The following is a 27,802-nucleotide window of genomic DNA, read 5'->3' on the forward strand; positions in this document are numbered from 1 at the left end:
ACTCCATCTCCCAGGCCGCCCTGCGCGCGGCCGCCGCGCGGGGACGAGACCCCTGGCGAATGCTAATGAGCCGAAGGGGCAGGGCCCACGCCTGCGCGCTGGGGCGCTAGTGGCGCATTTTCCCCCAAGAGGGGAAGGTGGCGCCGGGCAGAGCGGAAGGGGGTGGAGCTTTTTCTCGCTGAGCTGTTGCTGCTGCCACTCCGGGAGCGGAGGCCGCTTGGGGGAGCGGGGCGCGGCTCCGGCTGGCGGCGGCTGCGAGGTGAGCGGCGGCTGCCTGGGCTGAGGCGTGTTAGCTGGCCGTTGCTGGTGGGAGGTGCCGCTGCCGCTCGGCACGGGGTTTGGGTCGGGGTGTAAGGAGCGTTCCTCGGAGATGCTGCTCCGTCTCCGCCGCGCTAAGTAGGGCGGCGAGGGCGAGCCTGACTGCGGGGGTTAGCCTGTCCCGTGGCCGCCCCGCCCAGGACGGATTGGCGGGCTGCCCAGAAGGGGGCCGGGAAGGGGCTGAAGGGAAAGGAGGGTCGTAGCCGGCGGCCGCCGTTAATGCTGGGCGGCGCCGGCGGGCGGCATCGCTGGCGGCGGGGCGGGCGGACGGACGGACGGACTGTGTGCTGGGGTGCCGGAGCTGCGCACGTCTGGCGGCACCGCGACGGGCGGCGCTTCCCTCCCCAGCGGCCGAGCCTGGCTGCCGACGGCACAGATTAGAAAATGGGGGTGGATGGCGGGTAGAGGGGGAGCGAGGAGTTCTCGACTCTCACTCTCGCTTTATCTAAAATGGCGCTGGTGAGGCTGGGTTGTTTGAGTTACGGCAACAACTAGGGAGGCTTTGCTGCCTTCGTCGCGCTTGCATCTCTTACGTGGAACTCTAAAAAACGAATCTTATTTTCTCTGGTTTGACTGGGATGTTTTAGGTGAGGGTTAGGATAGGCAAGCATAGCAACTGCTTCGTGGTGTTTGCGGCATGTGAATTTTAATTTGAGAAGCTAGTCAGAAGCAGTCATGATTTCTGTCAACTCGTCTTCTGTCCTCGGTTCAGCCTGCATCTTAAAAACCCTTCCTGTCTGTCTACTGGTACAGCAGAGTGCGAGGACTTTGACAACTCAGCTATTCTGGTTGGCTTCTGTAGCGTTCTCACTCAGTTGTATCTAGAAATACCATTAAAATCGAAGCAGTTCTCGCAACACTGTTCTGGGGTTAGTATTGAAATTGTAACTGTGGAAAGCTCCTTGTTTGCTTAGCTGCATCTTCTGGGCGAGTGTGTGACTGTCCTTCCACGTGCAGGCAGCTGCCTAACCCTTAGATTGAATGCAAGCATTTGTTGGCTGTCAGCCTAGGAGGGGTTGTAAGGAGGACTCGGCTAATTAGAATGAGAATGTGGACTAGAGTGACAAGCACCCTGTCCGAATTATGTTTGGATTAAGAGCCGTGATAGCCCCTTTGAAGCAATACACACAAGAGTTTCAGTGTATTCCTTCTGAAGCTTTCTCACTGCTATCTCTCTCTATACTTGGTGTTTTTTTTAATGAAATCTGTGTTTTGGTGCACTAACTTCTGTGCTGGAGCCCATTTAAGATCGTTCTGGATGGTTCCTTTTGCACCATAGCTTTCTGCTCTATCGGTGGTTCTCTTCTCTCAACTGTACTGTGATTAGAGCCACTGAGATGCTACTGCTTTTAAAATACTGTCTGTACATGTAACCTGGACTGTTTCAGAGATCATATTCCCCTAATTTGGAAGAGGGGGAGAACAGTCTGTAAAATAGGGTGGAAGAGGATGCACCGAGAAGATGAATATTGCCTCCTTGGTAGCAACCTCCAAGACACACAGACCACAGCTTCAAGTATAGTTTTTGAATAAGTATAACTTATGGAGCCCCATGTCACCACCTTATTCTAGTATCTTGTGAGCTTGTTTTTTTTCAAAGAGATCGTTAGAAAGTTTGTTGCAGTCTAAAATTAGTTACCTAGTCAGGCAACTTAATAATTTCCCGAGTGTGTCAGATGTGATAACTTAGTGCAAAAAGCAGTAATATTGCAAGTCTCACATGATATCTTTGCTTACAAGTCTTCATGAGAAGCTTCATTTACATATTTCCTTATCAAGTACCTTTTTCTTTGTATAAGTTTGGGGGAGGTGCTGCTCGCAGTTCTCACTTTGGTGGGTGTGTTATTAGACACGTAGCTGTCTAATGAATAATCATACTTTCTCTTTTCCTTAGGAGAGGTTACCCATCACTCGTTTCAAGGCAGCAGAGCAGTTTGGAAAAGTTTAACTGGAGTAGTTTAACCTGAGTTTTTATGCACTGTTTGTCTCTTGGAGCTTTTTTCCCCTCTGCTTTTAAAATAAATGTTCACACTATTGGAAGAAATGCCCAATTAATTTTCTTCTGATAAGCAACAAAACTCCTATTAATTTTGTGCTGAAAGATGCTGATATTAAATTTGATAATGTATAACACCAGTGAATTTCAAGTTACTTGTGGATTCTGAATATTGTCTTAGTGTCTTACAGACAGGTAAGAAACCTAAATCCTTGAGGGGAGAGAAGAACAGTAGTATTTACTTTTAAGCAGGAACTTTTACAAAGCTATTTCAATCTTAATGTTTCTTCCCAGCTCTGTGGTATAGGTAGGCACTTTCAATTCTAAATTGTCTGTGAGGAATTTGGCAAATAATAGTCACAGGAAAATTGTTAAAATGATAATGTGTCTTCATCTCCCATCTCTATCAGCTTTTTGCTGCTTAAAACATCTGGGAGTTTCTTAACATTTATTTCACTTCCTCACCAAAGTCCTTTAAGGCTTCTCCTTAATATGTAACAATATGGTCTGACAGCTGACTCTGTGGCAATGCTGGCTTTAAAGCAGTTCCAATCCCTTCGGTTATGCCAACAAGCTGAAAACAAAATAGAGAGTAGAGGGTGTCAAATCTGATTTAGATTCCTATGCAGCCTGACAGCTAGTTATGCTGCACACCATGGCTTAGGACAGAAAGGCTGTGCTGCTTATTGCATCTTTACTGCTAAGAAACGATGCAAAGCTTTCTTAAAAGATGCAGTTTGTTGGCAAGTGTTTGCTTAAATAACCTTTCTTACCCCTAAAATGCTGATACATTTGACTAACAATACACAACAAAGCAAATAAAGCAATCGATCCAAAACTGCTTGGAAAACAGTTATCAACGCAGATCAGTTCCCACATTTGGATTGATACAAATACTTAGGAGTGTGGAGGGTGGGGGTGGCAGTAGGCAGGAACTGACTGAGTTATACAGAAAAGTCAGAAATGTTAAGGACTGTTAGTTTGTCCAGGTATTTTAAGAGAAAACAGTGATGTTAATGCTGATCCCCTGAGCTTCTAATGGGAAAGTAGTGCTGAATTATTTTGAGCGAGTATGAAACATATTTTTTTTCCAGTGATTTTAATCACTGCCCTTAATGTACATACATTAAAAATGCATCAGTCTGTAGTTATAAACACCACTTTAAAATAGGTTTTTATGGATATTTCATGTAACTATTCACTTTCTCCAAGGACAAAAATTGCATCCTTTCCAGGATGCTAGCTAAGTAGCTGAGAAATGATGCTGAAGTAGCGTGAGAATTTATGCTACTACTGCAGTTCCTGTCTTAAAATGACATTATAAAAATTGTTTTGAGCTGCTGCATCTGCAGTGCAGCAAGGAAGGCAGGCTAGAGGTGAAAGGACAGAAAAATTATAATAGAAAAGAGTCAGAAAGAAAATGTAAATATATATGACCAAAGCTATGTGAACTGAAATGTAATCAACAGGAAATGTTAGGGCGGTGTGGGGAATGGATCCTGAAAGATTTATCATAAGAGTTTATGATGTGTGTAGTATATAGGCAAGTGTGTTAAGATGTCTGTATGCTTAGAGGTAAGAAAATGCTGTATTCCTGTTCTGCATTCTGAAGTGGGTCTGAAGAATTCTTTCAGAAAGCTGAAGCTAGTGTTCAACTCATGTAGATTGCTTTGGTGCGAGGTGTGTTTTCTGTTCTTGGGCATCCCCACTTCTGTATGGGGAAAGCATTGTGAGAGATCTAATCAGATTAGTTGTATGAAGTTTTATGTGCTGTCTTCTTTAAAGACTTAGAGTGGAGTTTCATTGTTGTGAATGCTGAAGTTTTAAATATTTTGTCATCTAAGCCCTCTAATGCATACAAAAGAGCTAACAGTCTAGGATTGGTTGAAACTATTAATGAATAATTTAAAAAATTCTTAGTACCTGTACTTGTTTCTTGTCTAAATATCTGGAAGGCTTTGTAGTGAAAGTAGTATTAACTGAAAGTGCCATGGTGAAAATTGAAGCATTTACATCTAACATTGAGGTTAGCTGACTTTTTTTTTTTTGTTAATCATGTTCATCTATTGTTTTCACTTACCTGATTTTTAATCCAAATAATGTTAATAACACTTTATTTGACAGGGAGCTACCTCTTATGTAATAAAAAAATGAATGGGATGGATGAAACATCTAAAAGAATCCTAGAGCCATATCAGTATTTACTTCAACTACCAGGTAAGTTTCTTTGTATTGTGTTGTTAACTATCCGAAGTGTTTTTATAGCAACTTTTATCTCGGGAGGTGTAAACCAAGAAGTTTAGCCATTCTTGATTTGTGTAGTTAAGAGAAATTAAAAGTAACATTTTTCAGTATTTGTTCTTTTCTTCCTCTTGTAGAACCACTCTTTTTGCTGAGGTTGTTACAGTAACTTTTCACTCTCTTGCTGTGTAAGTAGCATTTCAGTTACTCTGTTCTCCACTCAGAGTAGCTGACTTGCTACTTTTTAAAACTGATAAGCAATGAAGATTTGATCCTATTCTTTTAAGCCTTGTGTTCTGCTTGCTGTACTGGTTTCAGGGGCTTGTGGGTTTGTATTTTAAAGAGCCTGTTTCTTTTGTGTAATTTCTTTTCTCTGGTATGTGTAGAGTCAGACATCCTCATGGCTTCACTTGCCAGATCAGCCAGTCCTTGTGTAGTACAAGGTCGCTAGCAACTTGTTCAGGTGAAATTTTCAGTTTTGAACAGTATCTATTTTAGTAGAATTCAGGAGGCAGTCTGATAGAGAACTATTTGGAATACTTCTCAGAAACATCTGACTAAACAGAGGTTGTTATGGCTATTACTTGTATACCTAGAGGATAGAATCATAGAATCAGTCAGGTTGGAAGAGACCTCCAAGATCATCCAGTCCAACCTAGCACCCTACCCAATCAACTAGACCATGGCACTAAGTGCCTCATCCAGGCTTTTCTTGAGCACCTCCGGGGACAGCAACTCCACCACCTCCCTGGGCAGCCCATTCCAATGGTAAATCACTCTGGGAAGAACTTCCTCCTAATATCCAGCCTATATCTCCCCTGGCCCAACTTAAGACTGTGTCCCCTTGTTCTATTGCTGGTTGCCTGAGACTGACCCCCTCAATGTTTTGACCTTTGTCCAGTCCTTCTCTGATCTATGTGAAGAAGCTATAATGAGGCATTACCTGTGAATCATAGAATGGTTTAAGTTGGAAGGGACCTCAAAGATCATCCAGTTTCAACCCCCTGCCATAGGCAGGGACACCTCCCACTAGAACAGGTCACTTAAGGCCTCATTCAGCCTGATTCTGAACACATCCAGGGAGGCTGTGGATCACAGAATCACCAAATGTGATGGAAAACCATACAAGTTATCAAAGCAACTAACTTTGTAAAAATAATGGCAGAAATACTTTGTCATTGCCTTTGTGTCACTTACACAACTGCCTTCTGTCCAGCTTATTGCATACTGGTGGAGTTAAAGAAGGTAGAAAATACTGTAGATATTGAGGAAACTATTTTTGATTAAAATTGTGCCTGACTGGGGTAGAAGACTTCTAGACAAGTAGTCCAGTGAATCACAAGCAAGTACCAAGTGGCTTTTGCACATCTGCAGTAAGGCCTGTATATCAGTAGGGTGAGTTCATTAAACCTGTAGATAATGAATATCACCTTAATGTCTGCAAATATCCAAGATACTTGTTTTGTTTGCATTAGTGAACGTATTTGACTTCACAGCAGTACTTGAGTTGAGAAATAAGAAAAGGAAAGAATTTGTCTGTAGCATGGCTTTTTAATGCTAGAATGCTTGTTTCCTGTTGCTTTGCAGTATATTCTGTTTGGGTATATTGAACTGGGTGGTGATTTTGCTGGATAACTACATTGAAAATAAGTCCACATTATTCCAGAGAGCTTTCTAAAACCTCTTCCTGAAGAAACTTACTTTCCTCCTATGGCAACATCTTCAAGTGTACTTTTTGTTAGGTTATATTATCTCACATGCCAAAGGTATATCGTAAACAAAAAAAACCAACCCTTTCTAGCAGGAAATATACACCAGACAAAGTACCCAGAAAAGCTTCCATAGGCAGAAGTGCTCGAGTAGCTCATTGGTTTGCTCTCAAATGATGCATCTAGGATACACAGTTGACCTTCCCACCTTGACTCCTGTGGCTAAATGGTGTGCCTGTGAAAAGTTTGTGTTAAATAACAGGTGATACAATCATATAGCTGGATGTTCAATGTTTTTGAAACACTGATTTTGTCCTAAGTCAGTTATGCCAAGCACAGATCAGTAGGAGACAGTCACTTGTAAACCTCAGAATTGGTATGAGCACCGTTGCTTAGTGAGGGGAGGAATTTGAGTGCATAATAGCTGCTTATAATTAGGGTGAAGCCCACATCAGATGTCTTAGCTAATGTAACAGGCCCTTGCTGAAAGAGGCAGTTTCGTTCCATCCTCTTTATGCTTCTGACAGTCTTCTGCTTCCTAACTTGTGCTAGTTCACAGCTTGCTAACTAAATGATTAGGTAGCACCAATCACCTAACCTGTTAAACTTGCCTGGTTCATCTTCTCTTTCCTTGTCCAGTTAGTGAGCTGGCACAGAGATGAGGACAAGTTGTTTCTGTGTTGGATCAGCTCAAGCTCTGAGGGACTTCAGCAAAAATCTGGCTCAGTGTCAAATCTGTACCCTTGTAGCCCTAATAGTTCAGTTGTTTATGCTTTATATCTAGTTTAAAAAAAAAAACTTCAAATTTAGTAACCTGTGAGAACTTGGATGAATTTAGATACATATCAAACTTTGTTTACATAAAAAGAGATCGGTAGTATTAAGGTTGTTTAGAACAAAAAGAAATGCTTACTAATGTTAACTGTAGTGTAACAACACGACTTTCTTGTAACTGTTAATGATTAATCACTCACTAGAAGAAGTTACTCTACTTGCCATAAATTAAATGTTACCCTAATGGTAACAGCTTGAGGCCAATACATAAACTAAGCTTTTTAACTTCCTTGACTTCAACAACATTAGGATAAAGAATCTACTAAGCTTACAAGGTTTGTTTTTTCACTATGTTGCCATTTTTATTGCTGGTATGGTAATTCATGTTTACTTCTTCACTAGCAAAATTTAGGGCTTGAGAAAACTTACATTCTAAAACAATGACTTTCTCTTGTAAAAGATCTCACTGTAGTAGAGCATTGCCATGCTAGTTTATAGCAGTGTTCCTAATTAATCTAACATTCTGTTCTTTAGTCTTTTAAATAGTGCAGTAAACAAGATCAGCCTTTACAAATTCCAATGTGCTTTGTCTCAGCAGCCTGATTCACACACATGATGAATCTTTTACCTCCAAGTGAGTTAGCAGTAGGTGTTTTTGCAGCACTAGGGAGAATATGGAGTTTCAATTGCAATAAAATAGATACAGTCAACATCTTGCTGTCAGAAGTGGTAAAGTCACAAATGGGATCAGAATCTTTATTCTCTTTCATGTCTCTCTGGTATTGGCTGCAGTCTTACCATGGCTTGTCCACCAAGCTAAACAATCAAAGCTAGCTTTTGGGTTTCATCTTTTTCTGCTGGGTGGTTGAAATTGACCAGGTTGGCAAAGGAGTATATCACCAAAGAGCATGATCCCTACTGCTGGCACAACTACATTTGAGAGATTAGAGGCCTCAGTTTGGGTTAAGTTTTTGAGGGATGATGCAGCTTGCCAGGTTCTGAGCGGCAGGCATGCCTAGGGGCATTTACTGGGACAGAAGAAAATTATGTCCCTGCCCCTAAAAGGTGTGCAGTGATGAAGAATGTGTGTCACCAAGCAAAAGAGCAGTGGAAGGGTGTCAGCAGGCTGCACAACATCAGCAATAACAAAAAACACAAGATCCTGCAGGTTTTAAGAGTCTCAGAACTACAGTTATACTGAAGGAGGAGCAGAAACAGTCTGTGCACTTTGGGTTGGGAAATGAATAATCTCACAATGGTCAAGACTGGGAACTGATGGCTTCTGGCATAAGGAGAAAAATCCCTGGTACTTGAGAAGATGTGCCACTGTCAAACACTTCCAGTGTTCTACTTCCAGTGCACTGGAAGTAGAAATGGGGCTGAAAGCAAAGTGTCAGACCAGCAGCAGCATGTGATAGTAGGGGGAAGACTGACTTGCAGGGGACAAAGGCCTCCATCTGAGTTTACATCTTAGGGGGGTTTCCTCCTAGGTAGCTCAGATGAAGGATTCTATGGAGGAATTGCCAAGTTGTGCTGCACCATCAGATTAAACCTGCAGCTCTTTAATTTGAGCATTAATGGATTATAGCAGGGGAATGCCTGGCACTTAACAAGCATGACTGTGGCTTTTGAAATGAGGGCCAAGGGTGTAGGAAGCCAGGTGGCTTTTCTCCATGATCTCCAGACTCTTTTCCTTCACCGTCAGGAGGAACAAATAGATCCTGCCTGTTAACAGCTAGTTAGTTGCATTCAAACTAGAAATTACAGTAGAGGGGCATGACTACATACACCCTTGCCTGGAAGTTCCTCATTTCCTTACCTGTAAGCTGATGTGGACAAGGCACACCTAATCGACAGAACAGAGCTAGCTGAAGGCAGCTTATCCCAGGTGTATGTACTCAAACAAGGGGGAAACTCATTTTTCTGGGATATCTGTGGGACTGGGTGCCTCTTTGAAGTGCCCATGCACAAATGCACACAGCATGGGGAATAAACAGGAGTTAGATGTCTAGGTACAGTTGCACAACTGTAGATTAATTTAGATGCCTGCTGCAGGGTAGCTCACACAGCTGAGATGCTACAATGAATGGGTATGAAATGCCTAGGAAGGCAGTCTAGGATAGCAAGACATATGAGTTTGCTTTTATGTGAAGGAGAAAATGGACTGCATGGAACTCTGCCTTCAGTGAGATGATAAACATTCTGAGAGGTCCTGGATTAAGATTAGAGGGTACATCAATAGGGGTGACACTATAGTGTCTCCTTGCGACAGGTCACCTGAGAAGGAAGATGAGGCCTTCAGACGACTGGAAAATGCCTTCCTATTTACAGGCCCTGGCCTTCATGAGACACTTCAGCTACCTCAGTGAATAATAAAGAAGCAACACAGCAGGGCACAGGCAATCCAGATTTCCGATGTGCATTGATGACCACTTGCTAACACAGGTCATCAGGGAGCTGATGAAGGAAGGTGTTATGTTGGACACCACAGCAGCAAAAAAATAATTCATTAGAACATGAAGACTGGGGGCAGTCTTGGCTGCACTGGCCATGGGATGGTGGCATGCAGGGTCCCAAGAGGGAGAACAAGGCAAAAGTCAGGATCACAACCCTGAGCTAAGATCTATTTTGAACAAGATAGTTTAACTAGACAAATGTACAGTGATTTTTTTTTTTTAATCTGTCACAAGTGCCCAGATTTAGAAGTGTATATGCCTGCTGTCTTCCTGCAGTTCAGTTACTCTGGCTGTAGTGTTCTTGTAGCTGTGTGGGGAGGGCTTCTGGGGGAATTGATGAATTGAGCTCTAATCTATCAGAGGACAGAGCTAAACGTGAAAGTGTATGGTATAGCTGAAGTAATGTAGCAGATACTTTCAGAAGGGCAATGCCCCCTTACCCTGGCTCTTGGCATCTGCTGCTTACTGTGAACTAACTCTGTCAGACCTACTTCATAAACTGACGCAGTACACTGAGCTGGCAGAAAGCTAACCTAGCAAAACCAGAGGGTTTTCTGCTGGGGTAATGAGCTGAATTAGCTTAGTGAGATTCTAATGAGGGCTAGGTTAATAGTCACTCTGCTCTTTCCAATGCTGTTGTAAGTGAGGTGCTGCCCTTAAGGGTGTAATTTGTAGTCACTTGTGGCAGCAAGAGGGAAGAAACACTAATTAGAAGCCTATCCAGAGCTGGAGGTGTGTGGGTTTTGGGTCTGGACCCTATCACAAGAACAGATGTGTATATAGAGAGTAAGATAGGCTGCTTTTTTTTTTTTTTTGAGAGAGAGGCAGAAACATCTGGAGAGGTAGTAGAGATTACCCTCAGTACAGCATCTTTAAGTTGATTTTTTTTTCCCCCAAGGGTAAGAGTTTTATATTCTTGTCTGTAGAAGGAATTTCATAGAGTGAATCTGTTACACTCTGATTTGTTTTTCCCTCACATTTCCTGCTCATCATTACTAAGCAGAAAAGCTTCCCATAGTTGCTCTTTGATATGGGTAATATTAGGATCTTAAGCAGATTACACTGAATGCACTTTGATAAAAGCTTGGCACAATGATGTCTGTTGTTATGACTCCAGTAGGCAGAGCTTCTAAATTTGGAAGCTAGACCTCAATATTCTTCAGTCTTAAAACAGCCTGCTTGGAACAATCAACAGAACAGTGACATGTGATAGTGAAGAAACTGGATAATTCATTCCTTTTATTTTGTCCTAGTGTTCTTGGATTGTTGTCTAGTTTGGGGAGAGGAGAGGTGTGGCAAGGAATGAAGGTTTCTGCATTTAGGTTTGAGACTAGTATTAGAGGGGTTTGGTCTTTTGCCAACATAGCATGGCCCTAGGCATAAATCATGCATACAGAAAGTTGCCATAATACCACACAGAACAGGTAGGATTGACTTCAGAATAAGATAAATCGGCCTTTATGTAGCAATGTTTCTTTTGTGGGGCTCGTACAAGCAAATCTGCCTCTATCACAGGATGTCAGGGGTTAGAAGGGACCCAAAGAGGTCAAGTCCAACCCCCTTGCCAGAGCAGGACCATACAATCTAGCTCAAGTCACAGAGGAATGCATCCAGATTGGACCTGAAAGTCTCCAGAGGAGACTCCATAGCCTTTCTGGGAAGCCTGTTCCAGTGTTCTGTGACCCTTACAGTAACGAGGTTCCCCCTTCTGTTGAGGCAGAACCTCTTGTGCTGCAGCTTACATGTATTGCTCCTTGTCCTCTCCTGGGGAGCAAGTGAGAAGAGCCTATTCAGTCCTTTCTGACACCAAGCCCTACAAAAGGAAAGATGGATGCTTTACTATAAATGTAGTGTTTTTCCCTTGAGCATCCAGTGTCTGTAGGCAGTCTTGCTATTCAAGATAGACAAGTCTACTTATCTGCTGTCTACTAAGGAACCGAGGTGGCTAAATTTATTGCACGTGTTAATAAGCCATTTAGAGTGTGTGCTAGTAGTTGTGTTCCCTGTGATGAAATAACACTCATTGCTGAACAAGCAGCATTGCATAAGCCTGTTTTCTAGGAAACATTCACAAAACCAGAAGTACTTGCCTAATGTAAAATAGTAGGTGTTGTCTGTGTCAGTGTAATTTAAAAGTGAATAACAGCTGTAGATAAAGTGCACTTAATGTGATATTATCTCTGAGTAGTTTTCTTTATGAATGTACTGAAATATTTGTTAATGTTTAACTGGCAAACCATACAGTTTGGCAGATGTTTCTAATAGTTATTCTCAATGTTTTTAAGCAAACTTCTATCATCACGTTAATTGTTTTAAAATAAAATATTGAACCTCCAATGCAATGCATTTTGACTTTCCCTTGTGCAGTACTGATGGTCGCAAGTGTATTGGGATTGAGATCAGGGAACTAATCTGCCCAAAATCTGATTTAACTGCCTGGGCTAAATGGAAGTTGTCTTGAGTGTTTGAAGTGTTTCAAATCCTTGGTATTTGTAGAAGATAGTGGTGAATTAGTGGTGGTGCTTGGTTAATATAAGAAGCTTTTAAACTCTTGTGTACTACTCCAGTTTTCTAATCTAATTTTCTATTTATGTTTGAGATCTGGTTATTTGTGTTAAAGTAGTGAACTTTTAGCAAAGCATTGATTTGATTTAAATAGGGCTTAAAAATGTAATCGGCTATGTAATTTCCTGTTGGAGAGCAAGCCCAATGTAGGGAGCTTAAAAAACACATTCTGCTGTCTGAGAGATAAAACAATTCCTCCCTCCTGCAAAAACCTAACAGTGTTTAAAACTGAGCAGAGGAAATAACTGGAGGATGCAACCCAGTGGTAGTATATGTCTAGCTAAGAGTGCCTTTTCACACAGGACAAAGCTAGAGGATAAAGCTGTTGGGTGAGGGAAAGAAGTACCTTTTTGTTAAGTCTCTTCTATTAACACCAAGAAGATGAGAAGCAATGGGAATCTTTGAGAACCGAGACAAAAAATTGAAGCCCTCTGAGCCAGGGGTGAAGGTTATCACTCTTGTTACATAGCCCAAACCACAAAAATATCACCTGATGATGTCATTAGGACACAAAAAATCCCTAGTCCTGTTTCTCCATGGTATATCACTGCAAGTGAATCTAACCATTTTTATTATTCTGTTCTCTGTGTGCTGGCCATATGGAAGCCTTAGGGAGAGATTCACATGTTGACATTTCTTTAGTGCTGTGGGCATGATGACATCATCAACGTGAGGACTAATATTGCAGGATCATTGAGATGTGTCTCTGTAGATCTTGAGACAAGTAATATGAAGCCCACTGTCTAGCCTGTGCAGATTGAGGTTTGTTTTCCAGACGTTTTGTTGATGTGAATTACATATACAGAGCTATTTATTTAAACTCATCTTGGAGGTATTCCAAGATAGTATATATAGCTGAGCTTCTCAAAGTTTGGAGCAGCATTATTTCATATTGGTCATCAGTAGACACCATGGCACCAAGTGCCTCATTCAGTCTTTTTTTTTTTTTAACACTTCGAGGGATGGCAACTCCACCTCCTTGGGCAGCCCATTCCAATGCCAGTCACTTTCTCTGGGAAGAATTTCTTCCTAAGATCCAGCCTAGACCTCCCCTGGCACAGCTTGAGACTGTGTCCCCTTGTTCTCTTGCTGGTTGCCTGGCAGAAGAGACCAACCCCCACCTGGCTACAGCCTCCCTTCAGGTAGTTTTAGACAGCAATGAGGTCCTCCCTGAGCCTCCTCTTCTCCAGGCTGCACACTCTCAGCTCCCTCAGCCTCTCCTCACAGGGCTTCTGTTCCAAGCCCCTCACCAGCTTCACCAGCTAGGCACCTAGAATAGCTGCTATCAAAATTAACTTTGTCATGTAAAATGTGTCTGGGTTAAATAGTAAAGGTAATGCTTATTTTAACACTATGCTTGGACTTTTGATCTTGTTTCTCGTCCCTATGAAAGAGTGACTACTTGGCTCCACCGAACTGCATTCAGCCAAAGCAGAACAAATCCTGTTATTTACAGGTAGACTTCTCGGGTATAAGATTATGTCTGAGTACTGGGAAAGTTCTGTTCCAGTCAGATTTTTGGTTAGGCTTTTGAATAAGTATATCAAATGTCACTTTTTTTTTTTTACAAATCATTGGTAGGAAGTGCTACAAGGAAAAATCTACAGATTCAGAGAAATACTCAACAAGCAGCCATAATTTCAACAAACAAGGAATCCGAACTGGAAGTCCTTAATCTGTTGCATGTGCGTCTGGCAAACTAGGGCTTACTTCCAGAAGTAGTAAATTGATTAGTACAAGTTACCAACATGCTCAGTTTTGACAGTTTAATTAGTAAGTAACACCTGTAAGTATGTGCTTTGCATATTACTGTGCAGTGCTTGAAACTGAAGCTGCTGATAACTGGTGTTTATAAAACAAGGAAACAAGCTACACACTATGCTATATTTTGTGTTTTCAGATGATCATTTTACTGTTCTCAGATCAGCTATAGCTGTTAAGATAAACTGTCATCCCTAATGATGAACTTCATTATTGTTATAAATACCTATAATATTTTTATTGTAGGTAAGCAAGTGAGAACCAAACTGTCACAGGCCTTTAATCACTGGCTGAATGTTCCAGAAGATAAAATACAGGTACTGGCTAATACATTTTAAAAACACATTTTTTTTTATTCCAACTACTGGTAATAGGTGATTCTCTTACGTGGCATCACATGGTCAGAAATACTAAATGTACAAATTTTTCCAATATATTAAAGTAAACTTTAAGGAAAACAACATTATTGCAAAACTTTGACATTGAGGTAACACTGAAGAAATTACTTTCATGACCTGCATAAGGCTTCTTTAGGGTGGCTTAAGAGTGACACCTAAACCGCTGTGTGATTTCAGGACTCAAGTGATCTAAACAATGAAGGGAGAAGCTGTGTTCATGATCTAGCAATTCTTCTATTTTTCCAACCTGCCTACATAACTTTTTAGCCAGATTTATTGTGGCACATCCTGCCTTTTTTGCTCAGGTACATATCCAGATTAAATGTATAGCAACCTCTCTGTCATATGCATCTGTTTAGTCTAATATCATAGATCAGAATTCAAACTGGATGAAGCCTCTGGAAGTTATCTAGGACAAACTCCTGCTTAAAGCAGGGCTTTTTTTGGTGCTGCTTCAGGCTTCTGAGGACCTTTCTGAGTTTTGAAAAACTGAGCATGTAGATTCTGCAGCCTTTTGGGGTCTGTCTTCCCCTGCAGATCCTGTTCTCTGATAGCAAACTTGTCCATTCTGTCCACCTGATATTTCTTATGCTGCAGTCTGACTGCAGGATGTCAGGGGTTGGAAGGGACCCAAAAAGATCATTGAGTCCAATCCCTCTGCCAGAGTAGGACCATTTATGTAATGCTTTTCATGACCATGCAAAGAGCCTAATTGTTGCTCTTTTGCTGAGCACCTGTGACAGTATGAGTCCACCTTGCCTCGTGTACTAAGTACATTAAGCCTGCAGTGCCTCTGCATGAACAGAAGTTACCAGTTCTGTCACTTTTAAACTGATAACCATGTAACCATTGTTGAAAATGTAGAGCACTTCTTTTGCTTATCATTATGAACAATAACAGTGCTTTAATGTTTCCTTTACCATTGAAGCTGTTTGTGATAGAAGTGAATGTTTTTATATTGTCAGTTCATCTAAAGACAAAACTCAAGACCCTGTCATCTTTCATACAATGGTTGCTGCTTCTGTGCATGCTTGTACTAATTTTAATAACTTAGCTATTAAAACAGGAATCTGGAGAACCACCTCTGGTCATGTTTTCATTATCTCTTGTAATCATCTAAAATGTCTTGGGTGTCTAGCAGCCTGATACAGTCCCTTCTGGTTAGCTGTATTTAATAAAAATCTGAATCCTGACACTTGCTATGGGGCAATTTTTTACCTTAGAGCATTTCATAGAACCATAGACTGCAATTTGTTGGAAGGGACTTGTAGAGGTCATAGTCCAATCTCTCTGTAGTAGGCAGACCTTGAATGTCTTCAGAGATGGAGCCTCCACCTCCCAGGACAACCTATGCCAGTGTTCCACCACCGTGCTTCATAATAAAGAACTTTTTCCTAATGTCAAATCTTTATCTACCCTGCTCTAGTTTAAGGCTATTACGCCTTGTCCTAGTGCTGCATGCCTTTATAAACAGAAACAGTCCCTCCACAGCTTTATTGTAGGCCCCCTTCAAATACTCAAATGCTGCTGTAAGGTCTCCTCAGACCCTTCTCTAGGCTGACCAATCCCAACTCTCTCAGACTGTCTTTGTAGGAAGGGTGCTCCATCCCTCTGATTTTTTTTTTCCTGGCACTCCTCTGGACCTGCTCTATCAGGTCCATGTCTCTCTTGTGTTGAGGGCCCCAGAGCTGGACGCTAATCCATGAAGGTCTTACCAGAGCAAAGTGGCAGAATTTGCTGTCTGTGCTTCTTTTGATGCAGCACAGGATGTGATTGGCCTGTTTGTTCACCAGTATCCCCAGGTCCTTTTGCCTAGGGCTTAGATTCACTTACACTATGAGGGACTTTGTCCCTCTGGTCCCCATCTTGTGGTTTTTCAACTCAAGAGGTGTGAGAAGAGAGACTGCCAGTGTAGACTGAGGCAAGAAATCTGAGAACCTCACCCTTCTCCTCATCTGTTGTTACCAACTTGCCATACTTGCTCATCATGGGGATGTACTTTCTTTAACTTTTCTGGTTGACATAATCATAGAAGCTCTTCTCATGATTCTTTACATCCCTTGCCAAATTCAGCTTCAGCCATACCCTGGCCTTCCCGACCTCATCCCTACACAAACAGGCAGAATTCCTATACTCTTTCCATGATACCTGTACCTGCTTGAACTGCTTGCAATTCTGTGATTCTTGCATTTTAGTTTGACCGACAGGTCTTGACTCAGCCATAATGGTCTCTTTCCTTCCTTGACTGACTTCTCACACCTGGGAATCAAGAGCTTTTCTGCTGTATGGAAAGCGTTCTTAAAGATGAACCAATTCTGCTCTGCTCCCTTTTCCTGAGGACTATTTTCCAGGGGGTCCTATTGACTAACTCTCTGAAGAGCTGGAAGCTTGCTTTCCTAAAATTCAGGATTCTGACTATGGTCCTTTTCTGACTCGTATCCCTTAGGACTGAGAACTCCATGCCTTTGTGTAGTTTATTTAGATGGTACAACTGAGGCTTGTTCTTTGGTAGTTGATTTTAGCATTGGCTGTTACTGCTTCCCTTTTCTTCCAAGCCAGGTGGTTTCTTTTCTACTTACTGTACCCATATGACACTGTACTGAGATACTTCAGTTTCTTGAATTAGCACTGGATGTGTTCCTGTGTGACCTGGCATAGGAGATCCTGCTCTGGCAGGGCGTTTGGACAAGATGATCTTTCAAGGTCCTTTCCAGACCCTGACATTCTGTGATTCGGTGGATTTGTCAGGTGAACTTTATTCTAAGAAGGAACTGAAATGGCCTAGTACAGAGCTGAGTAAATGTTAAATCTATTGCAGGTAAACAGTTTGAAATTTCTATTAGACCAATAGTGCAGCACATGCCAATTAGATAGGATTAGGCTGCAGGAAATGTAATACCCTATACTGGTTGTTCAACTATATTTATTAAGAGCAGTCTTTCAATTTCCAACTTTTTCTGTTGTCTGAACTTTTTTGCTCCTTACTTTCAACTTTGAAGCATTTTTGACACTGTCTTTCCTTAAACTCACAAGATAACTTTATGCAAACACAGTCATGAAGTATTGTTTCAATTAAACCGTAGGTATCTAGAAGCATCAACATTTTTGAAACTAAAAGTTACATGAAATAGGTTAGCAAGAGAAATGCTCAAATAGGCTTATTCAAGGAATTCATAGAATAGATGGAAACTTTTCCCATAGTACTGAGAGTGAGGGCGATATAGTGAACTAAAACAACATTCTGACAAGTAAATTTGCAAAGCTGCTTTTGGTTAAATACCCTGTGCTCTGATTTAAAGTCAGTGGGCAGCCACATATGTTTACAAGTCCAAGTAGGACTCATTTCAAACTGGTACATGAGTAGTTAGTGCTTAAGTAGGTTGTTCTTGCAGTCATATCGTCTTGGACAAAAAATGAGGTTTCTGGAGTTTGAGTTTTAATCTTTGAAAACAGTGGTCACTGTATGCTGTGTGCCTTGCTGCTCAAAAATATGCTTGCAAACATAAATTCCTCAACTTTTTTTTTCTATGACACCTCCCAATTATGGCCATTTTAGGTACTTGCCAATACTTAATGGTGGCCATAATATTTTTCAGAAGGAGTTCTACTGATGAATGTTGACTGAGTGCAGTGTTTGTAGATAGTAAGTGTAATTGGTTCATTAGCATTAAAATTGTATCTTAATCAGATGTGGTTTATAACAAATTTATACAGTACGCAGTTTTATATGCTAAAATTTGTTTAAGCAGGAGCTGAATACATCTGTTTCTTGTATAGCTGCTGTGCAATAAAAACAGTAGATGATGTTAAAACTTAATCTCTTGTTGAATCCACCTGGTTTGGAATTGTTATGGCTCACTTTCAATCAAATGTAGTCAGCTATAAGATTGATGTTCTGAGCATTTTATTGCTTACCTCAGGTGGTGTATAATGGTTTACCTAATAGCAAGTAGTAAGTGTGTAGTAAGCATCCCAAAAGAAGTTGTAGCTGTTGGCTTTCTGCCAAGAATTTTCCAAATGATCTTTCAGAAAGAATAGTCTCTCCTTTTAAGAACTCAATACTGAAGATAATTACACAAAGTATAGGGGAAGATGAATTATCTCCACCTATGGAAAACAGGGTTTGAGACAAATGTGTTAATGGTTGATACCTGACACTCTCAAGAACTGACTTTAGAAGATCTCAGGTGAATCTAAACTTGTCACTACATAGCGTTGCTTACTGTTTTCTTGATTCATGTATCTAGTAACAGTTACTCTGCAATTCCTAGACAATGGCACATTTTAGACAAAGAAGAGAAGCATCAAAGTGGAAACCCTTCGTGGAATAAGTTCACTTTGAATCTGAAAAAAGGACACCAGAAGGACCACATGATCTAGCACACACAGCAAACTGGCTAACGAAGAGAATGCTAAATCTGTGTTAATAGTAAAAGAAAATGGTCTGAAGTGGAAAATTATTTTTCTCTTCTTGTTGTAGGTTATAATTGAAGTGACAGAGATGTTGCACAATGCAAGCCTACTTGTGGACGACATTGAAGATAACTCAAAGCTGCGACGGGGCTTTCCAGTGGCACACAGCATCTATGGAATTCCATCTGTAATCAACTGTGCTAATTATGTGTATTTTCTTGGCTTAGAGAAAGTTTTAACCCTTGATCATCCAGATGCTGTTAAAGTTTTTACTCGGCAACTACTGGAACTCCATAAAGGTCAAGGCTTGGATATTTACTGGAGGGATACTTACACCTGTCCTACAGAAGATGAATATAAAGCTATGGTATTGCAGAAGACAGGTGGTCTCTTTGGATTAGCTGTAGGCCTCATGCAGCTGTTTTCCAGTTATAAAAAAGACTTAAAGCCACTTCTTAACACACTTGGCCTCTTCTTCCAAATAAGAGATGACTATGCCAACTTGCACTCCAAAGAATATAGTGAAAACAAAAGTTTTTGTGAAGACTTAACCGAGGGCAAGTTCTCCTTCCCAACCATTCATGCAATTTGGTCAAGACCTGAAAGTACTCAGGTGCAAAACATTCTACGTCAAAGGACGGAGAACATAGATATAAAAAAGTACTGTGTACATTATCTTGAAAACTTGGGTTCCTTTGAGTACACTCGGAATACCTTGAAAGAGCTTGAATCTGAAGCCTATAAACAAATTGAATCACTTGGGGGAAACCCTGAGCTTGTAGCACTAGTTGAACAGCTGAGCAAAATGTTCAAAGACAATGAAAATTAACAGTTTCACTCCTGTGTTAAAACTCATTCTTTTGTAGCCACGTTTATGGAAACTACTGTTTAAAACACTGTCACATAGTATTGAAAAATACACCCTATTATCTATACAGTCTTAATTAAAAACTGCTTACAGCTGCTTTGTTAAAGCAGACGTACTCAAACTGAAACAAGTTTTGAATCTAAATGTGGTCAATTTTACAAAATCAGCATTATTTCAGGCCTAAAACACTATCTTTAGGCTGCTGTAGGTTTCTGTCTGAAATTTTGTGTTAAACTAAATCAGATTGATCTGAATGTATTATGCCTTTCCAAATGATGCTCTAGTAAACCAAACCACAAAATGTAAAATAACAAAAGAAGATATGACCACAGTGTGCATAGAACTACCGTGTGCTATTTCTAAGTTAGGCTTGTGAAGATCAGATGGATTAGAAGTGAATATCCTGTTGAGCTTCTGGGGATATTTTCAGAGTAATGCAAATTATGAAAGGTAGTATTTTGTATGTGAATAAAACTGATGTTTAGTCGGAAATTGTAGCTTTATATACATTTCTAAGTACCTTAAAGAAAATACTCCATTGCATCAGCAAAGCATAAATTTGTTGCTGATGCCAGCTCTGCAATGAATAATTTTGATTGCCTGGTTTTAGATCTTTAAAGTGTCAAATATTTTGTAGCTAGGCATTTAAATCTATGCATTAGAGCTCATTCATGTAACTGTAAATAGCAACATAGGCAAGTGCTACTAGAAATGGAATGAGATTCACACCAGGTAACTCTAGGACACTGTTAATTGGTACAGGTCTCTTTAATCTTTGCTCATAAACCTTGAAAGAGGCTTCTCCAGGAGGTGATTTATACTGCATTCCTGTTCTGAATTAGTACTGGAAGCATGTTACAGGTCTCTCCAGAAAGACAAGTTCTGTAACTTTTTTGCTAAAACAAAGTACAACATCTTGTTTCACAAGTTATAACATTGCTTCAGTTTTGTTATTTGTATAAATAGTTCTTCAAAATTATGAACTCAAGATACATTGAACTGATAAGTGACAATCTCTGCACTATATATACACATAAATATATATAGTGTGTGCAAAATGTAAGCAGAGATGTTTGTTTCTTCGTGGTAGGACTGGCTTTGATTTGATTTCAATTCCCTAGTCTTAACAGACACAAAACTTTGGTTTGGTATAGTGAGGATATGGTTTGGATCAATGGCAGGGCTGGAACAGGAGCTCAAGTATACTCCTAAATAAATGAGCAGAGGTACTTGGCTTCTGCCAGCTAAAGGATAGCTTTATGCAGATGTTCATTTACTGTACCTGGAAAGCAGGGTGAGTCATGGTCTCAATGAGAGAACTAACTGAAGGTTGCTGGAATGTTTTCTCTGGACAGCTTTAAATTCTTCTGAAAATGATCAAGCATGAAAAAAACTTAGGATGACTGCTTTCAGTCAGAGATGTTATGTCATTATGGATGATAGCTTATCTCCTTCATCTGCATGCTGAGGAAGAATTTTTTCCTGCTCTGTGATTAGGCATTGAATAAGTCTTTTATCACTGAATGGGCCTGGCCTCCAGGTCCGAACAGCTTTAAACTGGTGAGAGGTAGCTTTAATGTTAATACAGTGAATTGCAATTCCTTTTCATAACTTGTAGCGCTTAGTAGTAGTAAGCATGTAAATCTTTTCTGTTTCATGACAAAATACTATCTGCAGCAAAGTACAACACATTGTGCCATGCCTTGATAGTTTCTAAGCACTGTTGCATCTGACACTGAATAGGAAAGCAGACTGGGAAAATGGTTAAGATAGTTTCCTAGTCCTACTGCAAAGATACCCTTGTGCCTATTAGGATGTGGTAATGGATGTATACAATGCTAAGTGCTTAGTGCCATTACATGTCTGTTTAGTTGCTGGATGTAAACAGTTCTGTGTAATCAAATGAGGTTGCTTTTCTTCTTTTTGTATGAAACTTCTCTACCATCTGGGATTTCTGTTATGTCATCATTGATTCTTTCTGGCAACTCACCTCAGTATTTATCCTAATACTGTATCTTGTAGAATGTGTTTCCATAAACTTAAGAGTAAGTACATTGGAAGTTTTCCAGCTGCAGGCCCTTTACACCACAAATGAGTAAGGAGGAAAAAGTACCTCAGGAAAAGAAAGCTGGACCAACAAGAAACTATGCAGGACTGTCTTACTCTTCTGCCTTCAAGGCTTTTGATACCAGTATTCAAAGTATATCCTGAAGGTATGTCATAGAAGATCTAGAAGGAGAATAGGGTTGCTCTTCACTTTGGTTAGGATGAACTGAGGCCTCTGAGGATTTTTCTTAATGTATGCAGGAGTTGGAAGAGGCTGGGATCTTTCCCCTTCATTTTTTAAGCAGGTGGAGTATCTCCAGCTATTAAGCATCAGCAGTGATAACACTCCATAGTCAAGATAGATTTTATATTTGGTGCCATAAGATGAGACTATGCATTCTCATCAGTATTCTCCAATTCTGGTTGTGGTACAAATTGCTGGTGTTAAGCCATATTGGGGAAAATAGTTCTTTAAGGTAGCATGAGAGTTCTTGTGTCTGCAGAGTTAGTTTAGTTGCACAAGTGCCATTCTCTGTTGCTGTGCTTCCTTCTCCTTGTGTTGGCTTTTTTTTTTTTCCTGATTTTCACAAGAGCTGCATTGCTGTGGAATTAATCTGAGTTGCAAGTATGTGGTGGTTTGGCCCTGGCTGGAGGCCAGATGCTCACCAAAGTTGCTCTATCACTCCTCTTCTTATATGGACAGGAAAGAGGGAAAACACAGCCAAAGGCACTTGAGTCAAGATAGAAGCAATTTAACAGGAGGAAAAGTAAGAGCAAAGGCTGCACAGAGAAGCAAGAGCAAACCAAGATGTTATTCTCTGCTTCCCATCAGCAGATAGTGTTCAGTCACTCCTGGGAAGCAAGGCTTCAGTACACATAGTGGTTGCTCCTGAGGACAGATACCATCAACAACTATCCCCACACCTTCTTCTCTCATTTAGCTTTTTAGCTGAGCTGACATCATGTGGCATAGAATACTGCTTTGGTCAGTTTGTGTCAGCAGGCCCAGCTGTGCCCCCTCCCACGATCTTGCCATGCTCCTCAGTGTACACTTTGGATGGGGGGAATGTTGGAAAAGCACAGCCTTGGTGCTTGGCTCAGCAGCAGCCAAAACACTGGTGTGTTATCAACACCTAGCTACAGCACTAGAACTAATTCTTTTGGGGAGAATTAACTCCAGCTCAGCCAAACCCAATACAAAGTAGAAATGCCCATGGGAAATAAAAGGGATGTTGATTTCAGTGTCAGTTTCTTTGACCCAGAACTGTTCCTACCATGCCAACAAGTTATACTTTCATCAGGGTACCAGTGCACTCCTTGCAAATACTTGTCAATCTCCAGTATTTCCCTCTACCTCAGTCTTGTTTTCGATTGTGTACTTGCTTGGATATAAATGAATGCTGTTGCTTTTCTAAGTGGCCAGTCTCTAGATGGGATATCTGTCTCTTCTTCAACAGTTGATGTTATTCTTGTCAATTATAACACAAAATCCATCTCAGGACATTCCCAGGGAGATAGATTGTCTTTCCACCTCTCCCTTTGGGCTCAGGCTGTTCAGATACTCATTAAAAACAACTTTATAAGTATTAGCCAATTGTTGATACAGATACAAATGTTAGTGGCAGTGGGAAAGTAGCTGTTGATATTTCTTTATGCTTTCAACTTTGTGGTTCACTTTGGCAGTTACTTAATGTCTGCTTGTGCTGTGGAAAATTCCAATATTAATGGCTTCTTTCCCCACTTAAAGTGTTAATGTGGTAAAAGAACACGGGATGTGTGGTGTCTAGGAGCATGAGGTCTGGGATTGTTTTTTGTTGGGTTGTTTATGGTTTTGCTGGTTTGTTTTTCACTTTCCTATAAAACTGTTTTGTCCAATTTATTTGTGTTAAGAGTTCAACACATGTGCAAGAGCTACACAGGCATTTGTTGCTCTTGGTTCTGTCTTAATCCTACCATTTTAAATTTCAGGTTTGATATTTATGGTGTTCTTTGTATCATTTGCTCAGTGCTTTCACTGTAATCCTTTTCTCAGCTATATTTCTATTCCACTACTAATACTATAGCATATACAATATTGTCAAACGCTTTTTTGATACTAGACAAACACAAAATAGTCTGGGTCTGCCTTTGAAATGTTAAATCTTGGCTCCTTATATGTCTTCACAAAAGTAAACCAAGATTTTCTGCCATCTTCAAATGCCCAAAGCCCTTTTCCCCAAGAAGCTAAAGGCTATAACATTTTGTATTGCCAAATTTATTTTTGTCCCATATAGCATGAGCTTCTTTCCTTCTCCAACCTGTTTGCTTCCAACACTATTTTGCTTTGGTGGTGTTTTGCCTTTTTGTGAAAGAACTCACTAGCCCTAGAGGAGAGAATTTTTGTTTGGATTAATGATTTATCCTGCTCAGCAAGAGCCTGATGTATGTCAAAGCTGGCAGGTGTCCAGAAGCAAGAACAGAGACCGTGAAAGGATTTGAGAGAATAAGAAAATCCATTATGGGCTCCTGCAGCTGCCTCATGTAGTTTCACAGAATCCTGACATCATAGGGGTTGGAAGGAACCTCTGGAAATCATACAGTCCAACCCCCTGCTAAAGCAGGGTCACCCACAGCAGGTTGCACATGATCACAATGTCCAGGAGGGTTTGGAATCTCTCCAGAGAAGGAGACTCCACAACCTCTCTGGCCAGCCTGCTCCAGGGCTCTACCATTCTCAAAGAAGTTTCTCCTCATATTCAGATGATACAGTCATAGAATCATTAAGGTTGAAAAACACCTTTAAGATTATGTAACCCAACTACCATCACCACTAAACTGCATCCTGAAGCACGATATCTACATTCTTCACCTCATTTCTCAGCATGTCCTTCACTTTCTTAAGCTAATGACTGTGAATGGTTTCCCCGATGAGCTTTCCAAGTAGAATGTAAGAGATAAGAATTATTTATTCTGATGTAAGCTGCTATGTGACAGCTTGACTTGATTGTTACCTCACATGAACATATTTCATTAATAACTTCATAGCTAGGCACCAGTGTTCACCTTTTCTGCAGCTCTTTTTGTTTTCTGATTACTTTAGAAAGCACCTTTGTGAGTTATGGGTAGGAACAATCCATGATTCAACAATTCGCTTTCAAGCACATTATCTGCAACATTCATAAACAAATATGCAGGTTAAACCACATAAATCTTAATAGCACCCCTCACCTGTGTGCCCTGTGGAACAAACAAGTTCTCACTTAAGTCACTGAAAAAAAACATTTACTGTATGTTTCAGTTTACTAGAACATAGAGAACCATGAGAGATAGCCCAAGAAGGCCTAATGTGACACTTCCAGGGAGAGCACTGCCCAACCTGACATGGATCTGTGAGGAGGACTTATTCTGAGGTGAAGGAAAATCGCAAATAATTTTCTGCTTCTGAACTTTGTGAAAATACTCTACTCTTGGTGTGTGTAAGCAGCTGGGTCTTATCTTGATCAGCAGGAGATTATTTTTACTCCCTCCATAATGTTTCTCAATCACTCAAAGTAATCGTTGAAGTCTACAAAAAAGGAAAAATGGCAAATATATATATTTTTTATTATGCTCTTTTCAAATACCCAAAACCTGGGCTGTTCCTTGCTCTGGTGTAGTATATGTTATTCACACCATAAGGTATAACAATTTTTCACTGTGTAAAGTTATTAAAATTAGCCTGACATCAAGGCCAGAAAAAAACCCCCAAACCAACCAAACACAAAACCAACAGCAGTGTCTGCAAGGGAAAGAACCTACAAAGTTCTTTAAACACAGCATTTTAAGTAATTGCTAAGTTGAAACAGGAAGAGATTTTTTTGTGTGTGGATTTAACTGAAGAACCTATTTCTGTTTATGCTTTCTTCTTTTTTTGGTGTGGGACTGGGTCCAGGATGAAGTAAAAACTATATAGAGGAAAAATGTGGTGTAGAACTCATCTCTGTTATTTGAGACAAATGCTTAATAATTTCTGAAGTTAAATCATTTTCACTTAGGTGCCTATAAAATCCAGAAGTTGCAACTCTAGGTAATGAGGTAAAAATGTTAGATTGGTCTGGTTGTTCCGTTGGCATAGGGACTGTCCCGTTTCTTGCCAAGTACCTTGGATGAAGTATAACTATTTGTTGATCACCATGGTAAAACAGAAGAAACAAGTGTAAATAAAACAAAGAGTAATGCTATTCTTAGCATTTTAGGAATACTAAATACATAAATTCAACAATATGCATATAGGTTCTGAGAATGGGTGAATTACTTATGGAACATGCAGTCAGATAAACTGGAGTGTCCTCTCAGGTTTATACTCAGGAGTAGCCAATGAGCCAGGAAAGGAGAGCATGAAGGCTTACTGCCATTATTTCTGCTGTCACGCTATGTAGTTCCAGCATTGTCCAAAACTGGGACAGATTGTTCCAAGGGTGCCATCTGCAGGACATAAACAGGCTCAGGAACCCAGAGAAGACAGCAATGCTGCCACAGATGTGGAAGCAGGACTACAATGCCTGCTTTTTTCAAAGGCCTTAGCTGCACAAAGAAAACATGCTATGGTTGGCAAAGGAAGGCGCTAGGGTAAACAAAGTGCAGAGGTACTTGCTGGAATGCAGTTTGTTGGGGAGCAGCTGCTTTATGCCAGACAGCAAAGCACTTCCTCAAAAGACTTTTCCTATTAACCAGATTACTTTGACTGGAATTTGGTAGAGCTACCAACTAGCTGTACTTTATTTCTGTAATCAGAATCAGAGCAAGTATTACTAATTTGCCTGCCACAAGAGCGTACATAATTATTTAATGTAATAGAACCAGAGGCAGAGCACTGAAATAGCTTTTTGATGACTTACTATTGTGCTTGTTTCAGTCTTTGTGGTCTCACAGTTCAAATACTGAATTAAGTTGTTGTGAGACTTGGAAACGTGAAGCACATCAGAGATGAACAAATGTGGAAAGTGTCAGCTCAGATAAGAGTTTTATAACAGAACTTTGAAAGCTATTATACCTGTCATGAAAATAAAGAGCTCTCACTAAATTATTCCCCAGCAATTGATAGGGAAAGAATACAGGCAAGTCTTTTCAGGTTTTGCTGCTAATCTACACACGCTGGATGCCTCAATGTCTTGTATGGGGTGTATTGTCTAATTGCTGTGGCTGTTCTCTGGATCTTTTTCCACGTAGCTGTTTTTCTCTAACAGTGTTATGTTGAAATAAATGCAGCAACAACGGTAGCAGTGCCAAATACCGAGGTAATACGAGTCTGTTCTGTATTGTTGCTTCATGTACACTCAAGCATGACATGTTCACCTGCCCAGGCGCCGCACCAGGAGAGCTCGGGATCACCTGCTGAGCTGCCTACGTTCTCTGTGTGCAGAGAAGGGCGACAAAGCTGGTGAGGGGCCTGGAACACAAACCCTATGAGGAGAGGCTGAGGGAGCTGGGGGTGTGCAGCCTGCAGAAGAGGAGGCTCAGGGGGAACCTCATTGCTGTCTGCAACTACCTGAAGGGACGTTGTAGCCAGGTGGGAGTTGGTCTCTTCTGCCAGACAACCAGCAATAGAACAAGGGGACACAGTCTCAAGTTGTGCCGGGGAAAGTACAGGCGAGGAAGTTCTTCACAGAGAAAGTGATTTCCCATTGGAATGGGCTGCCCAGGGAGGTGGTGGAGTCACCGTCCCTGGAGCTGTTCAGGAAAAGCCTGGCTGAGGCACTTGTTGCCATGGTCTAGTTGACTGGCTAGGGCTGGGTGCTAGGTTGGACTGGATGATCTTGGAAGTCTCTTCCTACCTGGTTGATTCTATGATCCTATGATTCTCCTCAGGAGGGTTCTCGAGCCTTTAAAAGTAGTCTTTCCTGCCTTTAGAGGTTCAACACACAATTTGCGTTTAGGAACCAAAAAAGAGGCTTGCTTGCTTGCTTCTAAACGCGCCAAGCACGCCCGATCTCCCTGACCTTAGCCGAACTGACGAAACCGGTGGCTTCAACCCACTGTGGCCGGACAGGGTCGGGCCCCGCGAACCCGAGCTGCTCGATGCTAAATGCGTTGCTTGCCTTTAACGACTGACCAGCCGCGTGCTGAGTAAGCTCTGACACCGTCCTGCTCCGCGCAGTTGGACGCTTGCCGCCCCGCGCTGCACTGAAGCACAGCCAGCGACACTTTCCAGGAGGAGCTTTTTGTGCCTTCCGACAGGCCTGCGCCAAAGCTACGCCTGCAGCAAACCTGCCCCTGCTTCTCCAGGCCCTGCCGGCAAT

At 41.1% G+C, this 27,802-nt stretch overlaps 1 protein-coding gene across 2 annotated transcripts; it reads left to right on the plus strand.

Annotated features, from left to right (window-relative positions):
• The first annotated feature begins 152 nt into the window (after positions 1-152).
• On the plus strand, positions 153-26,793 carry GGPS1 (geranylgeranyl diphosphate synthase 1). 2 transcript variants are annotated; one of them, XM_064158564.1, is made up of 4 exons: positions 153-259; positions 4,439-4,531; positions 14,067-14,137; positions 18,699-26,793. In XM_064158564.1, exons 2-4 carry the CDS (start codon positions 4,465-4,467, stop codon positions 19,458-19,460), a joined length of 900 nt encoding a protein of 299 aa, XP_064014634.1. In that variant the 5' UTR covers positions 153-259; positions 4,439-4,464; the 3' UTR covers positions 19,461-26,793. The 2 variants fall into 2 exon arrangements, with proteins under 2 accessions (XP_064014634.1, XP_064014635.1); XM_064158565.1 differs by lacking the exons at positions 153-259; positions 14,067-14,137 and having other exon boundaries at positions 4,447-4,531.
• The last annotated feature ends 1,009 nt before the right edge of the window (positions 26,794-27,802 follow it).

Source organism: Pogoniulus pusillus, chromosome 18 (assembly GCF_015220805.1).
Source record: "Pogoniulus pusillus isolate bPogPus1 chromosome 18, bPogPus1.pri, whole genome shotgun sequence".
Classification (NCBI taxonomy): domain Eukaryota; kingdom Metazoa; phylum Chordata; class Aves; order Piciformes; family Lybiidae; genus Pogoniulus; species Pogoniulus pusillus.

Excerpts from the sequence above, each read along its gene's own strand:
- GGPS1 (XM_064158564.1), top strand. The coding sequence starts at position 4,465 with ATGAATGGGATGGATGAAACATCTAAAAGAATCCTAGAGCCATATCAG. Across the intron at positions 4,532-14,066 it reads GTATTTACTTCAACTACCAG|GTAAGCAAGTGAGAACCAAA; the intron begins GTAAGTTTCTTT and ends TTTTTATTGTAG. Across the intron at positions 14,138-18,698 it reads TTCCAGAAGATAAAATACAG|GTTATAATTGAAGTGACAGA; the intron begins GTACTGGCTAAT and ends TTCTTGTTGTAG.